The sequence below is a fragment of the Mauremys reevesii genome, linkage group 11 (assembly GCF_016161935.1).
Source record: "Mauremys reevesii isolate NIE-2019 linkage group 11, ASM1616193v1, whole genome shotgun sequence".
NCBI classification, from domain to species: Eukaryota; Metazoa; Chordata; order Testudines; family Geoemydidae; genus Mauremys; species Mauremys reevesii.
Window position 1 is genome coordinate 27,615,751 of NC_052633.1, and position 12,234 is coordinate 27,627,984.

At 45.2% G+C, this 12,234-nt stretch overlaps 1 protein-coding gene and 1 long non-coding RNA gene across 6 annotated transcripts in view; both read right to left on the reverse strand.

Annotated features, from left to right (window-relative positions):
- LOC120374299 overlaps positions 1 to 2,209 on the reverse strand; it is an 89,114-nt gene extending 86,905 nt beyond the window's left edge. The window contains exon 1 of the long non-coding RNA XR_005585992.1: positions 2,110 to 2,209. This is a non-coding gene — a long non-coding RNA (uncharacterized LOC120374299). The remainder of the gene's footprint in view (positions 1 to 2,109) is intronic.
- Positions 2,210 to 3,952: 1,743 nt separating this feature from the next.
- Positions 3,953 to 12,234, reverse strand: part of PMS1 (PMS1 homolog 1, mismatch repair system component) — a 114,049-nt gene continuing 105,767 nt past the window's right edge. For all 5 annotated transcript variants that reach the window (XM_039494344.1, XM_039494340.1, XM_039494341.1 and 2 more), the window contains exons 12-13: positions 9,388 to 9,548; positions 3,953 to 4,400 (exon numbers count right to left, since the gene is read on the reverse strand). In XM_039494344.1, the coding sequence (XP_039350278.1) occupies positions 4,200 to 4,400; positions 9,388 to 9,548 (362 nt within the window). In that variant the 3' untranslated portion in view covers positions 3,953 to 4,199. The remainder of the gene's footprint in view (positions 4,401 to 9,387; positions 9,549 to 12,234) is intronic.

The window sequence follows — 12,234 nt, forward strand, 5'->3', positions numbered from 1 at the left end:
AACTCCAGAAATCTGTAGCTTGGATCAAATAGCAGGGAGAAGTCTCCATTTCCCAGCTTGCATCGGGTTTTCTTGTTCCTTCCCTTATCCCTGGGGACTGCTATTCATTGCCTAGCAGTCTGTACTCAGGGAAGAGCACAAACAAATCAAACAAAGCTACAGTTTTCCTCTTTCCTGTGCATAGAAACACCTGGGTTCTCCACCCATCTGCCATTTACAATGAGGTCTGCCAACTCTCCTGAGTCCCCATATTCCCATCTCATCTTCATTGTAAAGGGTCTTCTCTCTCTCTAACATCTCCCACTTTCACCACACTTCTACCTTGGGATCCCCCCCACCTTCATGCCTCATCTCCCTGGCAACTTCACGCTGTTTTCCCTCTCCTAGGTCTGCTCCCTCTTCTTCCCATGCAACCCATCTCCTTCCCTTGCCTTAGCTCTCTGTTCCTCTCTCCTGGGTCCTCTCCCCACCTCTTGTGGCTTAAATCTCTCACATTCAGCCCCTCCTCTTCCCTTGGGAAGCCTCCCTTTTTAGGCATCTCCAGGCCCACTTCCCAAGGTCCTTCCACTCTCACTTCTCCCCCAGGCTTTCTGCCCCACAACCAGCACTCATGGCTCTCCAGCTTCACCCAGAATCTTCAGTGCATCACAGGGCCGGTGCAACCACTAGGCAAACTAGGCAGCCACCTAGGGCACCAAGATTTGAGGGCGCCAAAAAGCGGTGCCCAAAATGTCTGGGATGCTCACCCGGCGCTGGCTAAACGTGTAACCCATTTCCCGCCGCTCTGCGAGGGGGCGCTGTGGGTTTGATCAGCTCCGGCCGGCAGGCCAGGAAGTGATGTCATTCCTCCTCAGGCCGCCGGGGGCGCTGCGCTGCTCCCTGCTGCTCTGGCTCTTCCCCAGGGCCCTGCCGCTGCTCAGCCCTGCCCTGCCCCCACTCCCCTGAGCTCTGCAGCAGGGCCGGGCCTGCACTCACCGGCGGGGGGGAAGTGCAGAGACCCAGCCCCGGGGAGTGCTGGGGGGGGGTTCCCCCCTGCCCTCCAAGCCAGCCCCACCCCCTGAGGCCTGCCCCCCCCATGGAAGCCTGGGGCCCCCCAGCTCCTGCCCCCCCCAGAGGCCTGTGGCACCACCCAGGGGGGCTGTGCAGGGCCCCAGAATATTTAGGGATGGTCTTGGTACCCGCCACCCTACCTGCAGCCAGCCCCTGCTGCACCCCCCTGCACGAAGCCAGCCAGCCCCACACCACCTGTCTCCAGCCCCTGCTGCACCCCCCTGCACGAAGCCAGCCAGCCCCACACCCTGTCAGGTTATTCATTTATTTTCGTTAAATATGTAGACTAAATAATGAAATTAATAAATTTTCAAGCCGAATGTGTATTAATTCTAATGAACAATGCCCCAGTATGCAGTATTCATTTTTGAAAGTTTATAATAAGTGATGCTCTGGGGGGAGGGGTGGGGGCAGGGGACGCAAGGTGGAAGTTTTGCCTAGGGCACAAAATATCCTTGCACCAGCCCTGGTGCACCAGCACCTTTACCTTCCAACAGCTCTCCGCCAGCCACTCATCTCTGCCCACCCCCAGCAGCCATTTATCCCCTGCCAGCATAGCTCCTGTCTGTGCCCCTCGGCAGCTGCCTCACACACCTGGGTCAGAGGAGTGGTGTCCTCCCGAGTGCTTCACCCCCATGGGCCTCTGAAAGGAGACAGGTGGAGCAGGCAGCACTAAGCGCTCCGGTAGCAGCCTCTCATAGCTCTCCCCCTCCCCCGCACAGCAAGGGGCCTGGGCACCCAGAGGGGAGCATGTTCCTTTGTCAGGCAGAGCAGGATGATAACAAGTGTCCTGACAGCTCTACCTGGGGGAGCACAGTGGGACTGGGCCAGGAGAGGGCAGAGCTAGGGCAGCAGGGGCAGGACTGACCATAGACCAGTCAGAAAGGGAATCACCCCACTGGCCATTGCATTAGATTTAAAATTAAAAAGGTAACAGCTGGAGACCCAGCTAACTGGCCTCTTAAAAAAGCCTTGGGGTAGGGTGGGGAGAGACAGGGAAAAGAAACACCTGTAGCAGGCTCTACACCCACTGACAGGCCATCCAGGAAATTCTCTTACCCCCTGCATCCATCCCAATGCCTCGTGAGTGAGAGCCCATGACCCCCAGGCCGAGGTGGGGGTGGGCTGTGACGCATCCATGAGCAGCAGCCGCCTGTCAGCAGCAGGGGGCAGGTTCTGTGGCAGTTGGTGGAGGGTTAGTGAGGATGCAGCAGTTTGAGGAGCTGAAGGGAGCATGGCAGTGGGAGGAAGGTGGGTTGAGAGTGATGTGTAGGGAGCCGTAACCACCGGCCTTGTATTTGGACACTGAAGCCCGCATCTTCTGCAGTTCTTTTAACAGGACCTTCAGTAAGGCAGTTGTTTACTGATGTATCTCTCTCATTGTTAATGGTGACAGCTGCTTTAATGAGGCAGCCTTCTCCCATCCCTCCGCTTTGACTCCTCACACTCTTCCACAACAGCTTCTCCACTTGAACCCCTTTACACTCGCTCCCATTCCCGTACCTCCACTCCTACTTCCTGATGTTGGCCATGCACAGGTGTTAGACAACACGCAGCATGGAAAAGCGATGGGGTAACAGAGGAACCAGCTAACAGCTCCTACCCCTTTGCAGTTGCTAAAACCTCACATATCTGGTATTAGCCAATGGAAAGGGACCGTGTGACTACCTAATCATCTCTCTCCCTGTCTCATCCCTTTACCCTACCCAAGTACTCTTCAACTGATGAAGCAACACTTGTTCACATCTACCCCTGTAGCCTCCATGCCTGGTTTTCCTTCTCTTTAAATGGGAATGTCTAACTTGCAGCTCAACACAACAACAAATACATCTTAGCCCCCCTCAGATTCACTATCAAGGTGCACCACCTGGAGACTATTATGGTCCAGCTGCTCCCATTTAGATGGAATACTGCACGCTGGTACCTTGACTACACAGGCCACACTTTCGTAGTTAATATGGGCCAGGCTAGATCTGCTCTGTTCTATGCTAATTCAGAACCATGCTCAGGCTCCTGCCAAATTGATGTCAAAGACGTCAGATGGGCAAAGTCTGGGAATCTTGGCTTTAAATTATTGACAGCAGCAATGTGGTAGTATGTGAAAATTTATACAAGGGAAATATATAATCCCACCTCCTGCCGAGATTCTCTGTCTTTGTGAGGCATTTACTCCTTTGGTCGTTGTCATTTGCACATACTGAAGTCCAATGTTATATGTTTAGGCTGAAATCTGTACACACATGATATGAATTGTCAGCATAAGATGATGAAGGAATATGGTTCACTACTCAAAGGAAAAATGATGGTCCACACTCCAAGTACAGTGCAATTTAGATGGCAAGCAGTACAGAGAAATTTGAAGAAGAAAATTTGGAATCAAATTTGCAAGTATAGGTGAATTTGTATTTTGGAGTCACAATGCAAAAGTATACATATGTATAGTTTCAGCCTCTGTTTGAAAATCTGACCGTTGGTGGGAATCATGAATAATAATAAATAAGTTAAGAGAAGTTTAGAGTAAATTTTTCTCTCTCATCTTAATCAGACAAATTCATGCAGCTCCACTGAAGTCAGTGGAGATCAGGTCTGAAGCTGGCCCATTATGTTTCTTTTATATTCCTTTATTGTTTAGAGACTCAAGGTGGACGAGGTAATATCTTTTATTAGACCAGCTTCTACTGGCAAAAGATACAAGCTTTTGAGCTTCACAGAACTCTTCTTCAGATCTGGGAAAGATAATCAGAGTGTCTATTACTTAGATCAGATTGAGAGGAATGGAGAAAGCAGCGTAAATTAATCCTCGGTAAGAGGTATATGACCAAGTAAGACTAAAGGGGTCTAGAGGTTGTTAGGTACACGTTCTACAGGCAAAACTATGTAACACACTGAAAAAACACCATGATAGTTGCAAACATTTATTAACTAAATTCTTAATGGGAAAAATAGCAATGAGTTGTAGCAAATAAGTTTCTGTACATTATTCATAGTTTATTTTCAGTTTACAAATAGTAGCTGAACTTTAAAAAACAAAAGACATTAAACTTAAGACAGTGAAAAGTTGCTGTATAAAAACTTTGTAGAAAACAGGCTGACAATAGAGAGTACAGGTCATAATTAAGGAGAAGAAATACAAACCCAAACAAAATGTTCTACTTTACTGAATAACTTCCTTGGATTTGTGCTTGTAACTTAAATTCTGAAATATCTGTTAAGTGATGAAAAAATGGACGACCATGAACACAGCCTTTATTTTCATTTCCGAGCTGTTGCTTCATCCTGTAAATTGTGTCCTCTACATCCTCTTTTGACATATACAAGGGTAGCTGCCGAGACATACGCACTGCTTCTCCCTGTGGAGAGGAAACCCCCCCCATAAATTTTATAGTGCTACCTTGTATCAGATTAACTTGTGGCTTCAATAAACTCATCAGACAGTAGTAGTTTATTCAATTTTTCTCTTTTTTAGTGGTAAATTCTACTTCTTATTACCAGTATATTCAACCCCAGCATCTAAACTACAACTCTAAGCATAAGTCTTACAAGACATTTCAAGGTACTATGCAAGATATCAGGTCATATCACAAAGAGAAAGAATAGCATCAAATTAACTTTGTGTTGCCAATCTGTTGGTCATATTTGTACTTTCTTTTAGGGTCCAATCTTATGAGATGCTGAACACTTCTTGATCTTTTTAGCTACCTTAATTTATTCACTTCATTGAAAGCTGACAACATACAAAACCTTAAGGTCTCTTTGAAGTGACATTGCTAACTTGGTATTTTAATCATATTACTTAGCCAGTATTCCTTACCCCTTGCCTGCTGCCTTCCTTCATGCTATACAAAAATGAAGATGAGTTCAGGAATTTTTAAGCTTGAGCTACTGCATTCCCTCCCCCAATCCAGGGATGCCATCCCTTTTTCTCCCAGCCTGAAAGGTCCTGCATCATCAGGCATTTCCCTCCAGCCAGGAGGGCTGGATGTAGCTCCTTCTGGAACTAGTAGTCAATACTGCCCCTTGGAGTTGCCAAAGGAGGGTCACTGGAGAAAAACGCAAAGTGTCCTGCTCAAATGTAGAGTTCAAAGACAAAGCTTGAACTGCCTATTTGGCAGTGTACTGCCATTAGACCACCAAGCTACCCTCAAGCCCACATCAATTTTTTAAATTGATTTTTAAAAAATTATTGCAGGCTTTATGTCTCCCATTTAGTCTCTCTACGTGCCTACTGCTCTTATTGCTGTGCAATATCTTTCCTTGTAACAGAAATGTTCACAGGCCCAACAAATGCCCCTGTCTGCTCTCCTCCGTTTCAGATAGATAATCTCTTGATGAATCCGTTCATCAAGACTTGTCTTAAAAAACTAGTCATACAGGCCCACATCCAGCATAAGAAGAGAAGGTTACTCACTCTGTGCAGTAACTAAGTTTCTTCGAAATGTGTGTCCCTGTGGGTGCTCCACTTCAGGTGTCGATGCGTCCCGGTGCTGTTGATTGGAGATCTTTTGTAGCAGTGCCCGGTTGGGACACGCGTGCGCAGTTGGTGTCTCATGGTGGCGTCAGAGTCTGCTTGGTGAGTGCGCGTTTCAACCCCCTCAGTTCCTTCTCCACCGTAGAGTCCTTTAAATCGAACTCCAAACTAGAGGGGAGGAGGGTGGGTAGTGGAGCACCCACAGGGGGACACATCTCGAAGAACCTCAGTTACTGCACAGGGTAACTGTCTCTTCTTCTTCGAGTGGTGTCGCTGTGGGTGCTCCACTTCAGGTGAATGTAGAGCAGTACCCGCTATCATTGGGGGGACTTTGGAGTTGCGGGTTTGGTAGTGGCAGACAGTACTGTCTGATCTACTATAGTGTCCGCTCTGGAGTTCTGTATGCTGATGTAGCGTTTGGCAAATGTATGGTCTGATGACCATGTAGCAGCTTTGTATATGTCAATAATGGATACGTTGTGTAGGAATGCTACTGATGTTGACATAGCTCGAGTGGAATGAGTTCTGATGCCGTCAGGATGTTCAACATTGTGGATCTGGTAGCAGGACCTAATGCAATCAGAGATCCACTTGGAGAGCCGCTGTTTCGAAATAACAGCTCCTTTGGAGTGTTCTGCAGTAGATACCAAGAGTCTAGGTGATTTACTAAATGATTTCGTTCTGTCCAAGTAGAAGGCAATCGCCTTTCTACATTGAGGGTATGAAGTGCCGTCTTTTGTGGGGTTTGGGGTAAAAAGTGGGAAGGTGTATCAGCTTTTTAAGGTGGAAAGAGAACACCACCTTTGGCAGAAATATAGGGTGGGGTTGCATCGTGATCTTGTCCTTAAATAAATTTGTGTACGGGGCCATGGGTGCACTTATTTCCCCGACCTGGGGAAATTTTCTCTCAAAATAGGGGAAGAGGTTCAGCACTGCCCCAAGTTCTGTCTTCAGCCGAGGACGGTTGAGAAGGAACTGAGGGGGTTGAAATACGCGTGCGCCAAACAGACTCCAACGAAGCTGTGAGACACCAACTGCGCACATGCGTCCTGACCGGGCACTGCTACCGAAGATCTCCGATCAATGGCACCAGGACGCACCGAAACCTGAAGTGGAGCACCCACAAGGACACCACTTGAAGAAGAAAATAGGCTGGTTGCTTGGTAGCTTGGGGGCCATTTGGCAGTTTTTAAAGATGCCAAGGAATAATGGAAGACAGGCTTTTCCACTTCCCCATCAGTTTCTGTCAGTTCTCCTAAACCCTAAATTGAAATGGGAAATGGCTTATCCAAGTACAAAACCACAGCCATTAGGCTAGTCATTCAAAGGAAAGTGACTTTTTAACGTTAGTGCTTGTGCGTGCACTTACTTCTCATCCCCCTCAATCATGGCTCTTATCAATATGTCTAAATGCACAAATAGCTAATTACTGCCCTTTGGATGGACAACTTTCAGCATGAACAATTTCATGTACAAATAATATATAGAATATTAGATAATTTGAAATATTTAACAATATACTGTTCCCCTCAGTGTTATGTCACTTTTCTTGCCTCTCCGTAATGTGTTGATTGAAGATTTATTATCTTAGGCCCCTATACAGGAAAACACTTGCAGTATATACTTAAGTCCACCCCTATTTAAGTACATGCTAAAGTGCTTTCTTGAGTAGAGATGCTTTCTCAACTTGGGGTTTAAGCTTGTACATGTGTGTGTGTATGTGTGTGTGCGCATGTGTGTGTGTGTGTGTGTACGTACAGCTAATGATTAAATACTGTGGGACAAATCCTGCCTTGTTTCTCTGGAGGTGCAGAGGGTCCACTGGCAGTTCTGCTGTCCATAGGAGGGCACACAAAGGTGAGCAACCATGGGAAAAGCATACAGAGGAAAAGTGAATTAAGAAGCGGTGTGGCATGAGTACGCCACAGTCTGAGGGGAAAGAAACCTTCTTTCCTTTGCCCTGAAGCTAACAAAACAAAATTTTAAAAGATAAGACTATTATCCCTGAATTTATGCAACTAAAACTTGTATAATTCGATTTTGTGGCTAGCAATAAAGGAAAAGTTCTTCACCAAGTTCTTTTTACTAATTATTTTTTATCTACCTCTATTATATCTCTACTCTCTCAACTTTCTCTTTGCATGAATTATAGAAATTTTATTTATTTTTTGTAAGAAAACTGTGCACTTTCAGATTGTTTGAAAACTGTGTGCATCTCATTATGAGCTATTTAAACTTTAGATGTAGGTCTACTTTCCCTACGTTGAGCCCTTAAATCATTTCATAATTACCAGATTAGTTATGGTGGAGCTATGACACTGGCAGACCCGGTGCCAGCTCATGCCAAGGCCCCTAGGCCTCACTGAACAATGATAAATGTATAGCTGGAAATCAGTCTGTCTCACCTGTGTGTTACTATTGTTAAAATAAGTATTAGAGTTATAGAGAAGTGTTTATTGTTGGACTTTATGAAATTCTTGTGAGTTGCTGCATATATTAATTTCATTAGAATATCTGTATCTTGTGTTATAAGGTAATATGCAAGTGTTTGCTTTGTAACTATAAAAGTGTATGCTGTGAAATTGGAAACCCCCACATTCAGGAGAAAAGCATGACTAAGTGTGAAAAACTAGTTTACCATAAGTAGTGTCATCTCCTGCCCAACAAAAGAAGGTCCATAGACACCAGACAAACCATTGTGGAACATCAGCAGACAAATTACTTTGTTGATTGCTCTCCCCCTCCCCCACCCAAGAGGGGACATGCACAAACCTTCCTTCCATCCCAGTTAGAACTTGGCGGGGAAGGGACTAAAAATCCCTTACAAGAAGAATCTGTATCACTGTGCTGTTTGGCATTTGGAGAGGGCAATATTTCTAAGTATAAGCAAGGGATCTCCAAGCTGCTTAGCTTGGGTTTATCCTAAAGGACATATGGAGCTTGCGCATTACGGCAGCTTCTATTACTTTTTGAAACCTAAGACTAACTCATTTGTGTGTGTGTGTTCACCTGCTTTAACCTTGTAAATAGCTCTAATTATTTGTTCCTAGTTAATAAACCAATAGTTAGTTTATCACAGGATTGGCTACAAGCATTGTCTTTGCTGAGAGATCTAAAGTACAATTGACCTGGGGTATGTGACTGGTCATTTGGGACTGGAAGTAACCTGAATATTATTGTGATTTTTGGTGTAAGGCACTATCTGTCTATTGTCTGGGTGCCCAAGGGGACTGTCTGAGACTCCATATTAAGGCTGTTATAGTGCTTCAGGAGTCCACACTTGATACTTGGTTGGCAAAGTCTAATGATAGAACACACAACCAGTTTGGGGTTTGTGGCCTGGTTTGTAACAATCTGCCTGAGGTTGGCACCCACGTTCAAGCCATTCCAGACAGCTTGACAGGAGTTAAGAATTTGTGGCTGTGATACATAAAAAGGAACCAACCACTTTCTGGAAACTATAAACAATTTTATGATGGGACTGCGCTGTTACCTGGAGAACTGTCTCTTTATAGTGTTTCTATATAATGTCTTATCAGGTCACAGTTCATTTATTCAAACTGCATTTCTTCTTTGAAAACTGCCAACATAAAACGAGTACCTCTTACTGAAATATGCTTCCTGAGCATATTCAGAGTCGTATCTGATGACTGACGTGACCAACATGTTCTTACTCCTTTTAGCACAGCCAATTCAACTGAGAGACAGTATGTTGGATTTTATTGTTTCTTGTTCATCACCATGAGTCTCTCATCAGAACAGAATTGCATTTAATTAATGCCAAAAGCTAGAAAGACTTTCAAATGGCTTCAGCAGTTTATTTAAAAATAAGATGACCAATACCTGAAAGCAAACCTGCTATTTCTTACCTCCAAGTAGTTTATCACTTTGAGAGGTCTACACTCATACACTTCCTTTGCATTTTTGTTTATCACGGCATTCAGAATTTCTTTTAAATCTGATATACCATAGAATGGCAGACAATTAGCCATTCCTTCTATTTCCAGCTGGTTTTCTGTAGCTGAATATCCTGGCAATAAGAAAAGAAAATAATTAGTATTCCTGGTATCAATAAATAACATCTACATTACACGCTGTTTTGATTTATATCCCAGAATAAGCCCAATGAAAATAAAACTGATGTAAAAACGCTTAGTAAACTAGGCATTAGAATTCAATACAGTTAAGACAATTAATTTTGCCTTCCTTGGAATGAATAGCATGACCTCCTCCTGGGTTTCTTATTAATCATGTGTCATGAGTGCCTTTTCACACCACGTGCCACAGTTTACTTGAGTTCAAATCCTGGTTAGAACTGTTTAAATGCTTACACCACTTTACAGTATTTCCTCTTTGGGCAGGCATTTTAATCCCATAGCTTTTATTAAAACAAATTAAATTAAGTTGAATATGTAATGATTTCAGCTTCTACAATTTGTTTTTATGAACAGTGTGCTGATGCTAGTTGCTATGTAAATGGTTTAAACATCCATCCAACTCAAGCTCAACTCTTTGGGACAGATCCAATTCCCGCTGAAATCAAAAGGAGTCTTGCCACTGAATTCCACTACCACAGAGATTGAAGAACCCAAGCCCTCACAACTGAACCTTTCCCTCAACATCAAGGGGTTGCCACCACTGCAACTGGACACCTGAATAGGGACCTCCAGGGCAAAGACCATCTTATTAATGTAACTACCTACTCCCCAGCAAAAAAATTCAACTCCCTACACCAGTGGTCTCCAACCTTTCCCGAGGGGCGTGCGCCGGACAACTAGCCACCAAGGACCGTGGCCGCCAGACAAGCAGCCGCCGAAATGCTGCCGTGAAGCGGCAAAGTCAAGAGGCGTCGCTACTGAAATGCCGCCGAAATTCGGCGGGATTTTGGCGGTAGAGCTTCTTGACATTGCCACTTCTCGGCAGCATTTCGGCGGCTGCTTGTCCGGCAGCCAGTAGGCGGGCGCACATGGATGCCATGGCGCCCACAGGCACTGCGTTGGGGACCCCTGCCCTACACCATGGGAACCCAAATCTTTAAACCAATCCAGACACCCACTCTACTATCAAATTAATCCCACCCAGGCACCCTCCTTCCATCCCAACATACACTTCTCTTTTCTTTAGGGCTCAACCCCTGCTCTCCTCATTTCCCACTCAACAAATCCCCTAAAAATGGCATAAACCTTACTCTTGCTAGTATCTATCTTAGACTCACAGAGGAATAGTGTCCATGACAATCTCAATCCATTCCCCTGTGCCCACTGAGTTTGAGAAATAGGGCACTGAATGGGGAAACGGGAAGAGCATTCATAATGAAAACCAATCCAATTCATTATTGTACTCTAAGTTGTCCCATGTAAGATAATTTTATGTAACAGGCTGAGCTGGACTTGTTTCTGAAAGTCAGCAAAAGATGGAGACACAGGGTATGTCTATACTTTGAGCTGAAGGCATAATTTGCAACTCGAGGTGACATTCTCTGATTGAGCTAACGTGCTACAACCGCAGTATAGTTGGGAAGGCGCAAGCGGCAGGAGGGGCTAGCTGCCCAGAGTACATACACAGCATCCTGGACAGGTATGTATTCAGCATGGCTAGCCCCTCCCACCACAGCAGCTACACTCTATTTTTAGCACACTAGTTTGATTAGAGATAGAGTATGTCTCCTCAAGCTAGAAATGACAACTTCCAGCTCCAAGTACAGACATACCATTAGATGGTACAAACTAGAATAAGGGCTGGTCTACGCTGAAAACTTACACTGACATAGCTATGTCTCTCAGCGGTGTGAAAAATCCATACCCTGGAGACACTTAGCTATGCCAACCTAACCTCCAGTGTAGCCAGAGACAGGCTGATTGAAGAATTTTTCAGTTAACTCTGTATGACAGGGTGCTGGGCTGGGACTCCTGAGCCAGCCCTCTGTCACGCCAGCTCCAATTAAGGGAGTTAGATTGGAGCTGCCTAGAGAAACCTGCACCTGATTAGGCTGGAAGCTGTTTCCCCTTTGCCAATTAGCCTGAGGCTGCATAAAAGCCTCAGGGGCAGGAAGCCAAAGAGGGGGCAGACAGAAAGCGGGGGCAGAAGCCGGAGAATGGAAGGAGAGGGGTAGCTCTTCCCTCCTGGCTGCAGAGATTGAGACGTCCTTAAGGCTCAAATCCCCTAGCTGTAGATGGTGAGAAGGTGGTGGGATTGCACACTAAAAAATAAACTGCACTGGTGATTGCTGAGCCAGGACCAAAGGGAGCCCTACTATGCCCTGTTACCCCTAGCTGCTGCCTATTGGGGAGGTGGATTAACTATAATGAGGGGAGACCCCCTCCCATCGGTGTAGTGTCTACACTGAAGCACCACAGTGGCGCAGCCTAAGTTAAAAGAACAGTGAAGAGGGGTCTTAAAGGCTCCTGATAAAGTCACAAGTTAATATAACAACAAATTGAAAGATCCTATATGTGGGAGGAAATGTTTACAGCTGAAATCACAGAAATGTGTTTTAATTGGTTAATATTAATCTAATGAGGTTGCTATCCCTTTTTTGTACATTATTTATCTGGTGATCACTAAATGGTAGTGAGAGGTTTGTGCATGCTGAAAGGAGCAAGCTTAACTATCATCGCTGGCACCTCCACAGTCTCCTGAGACCCAGATCAAGCCAGAGAGAGAACCAATGACATTCCCACCTTCACTGGCTTCGGCTAAATCCTGACCATCACTTT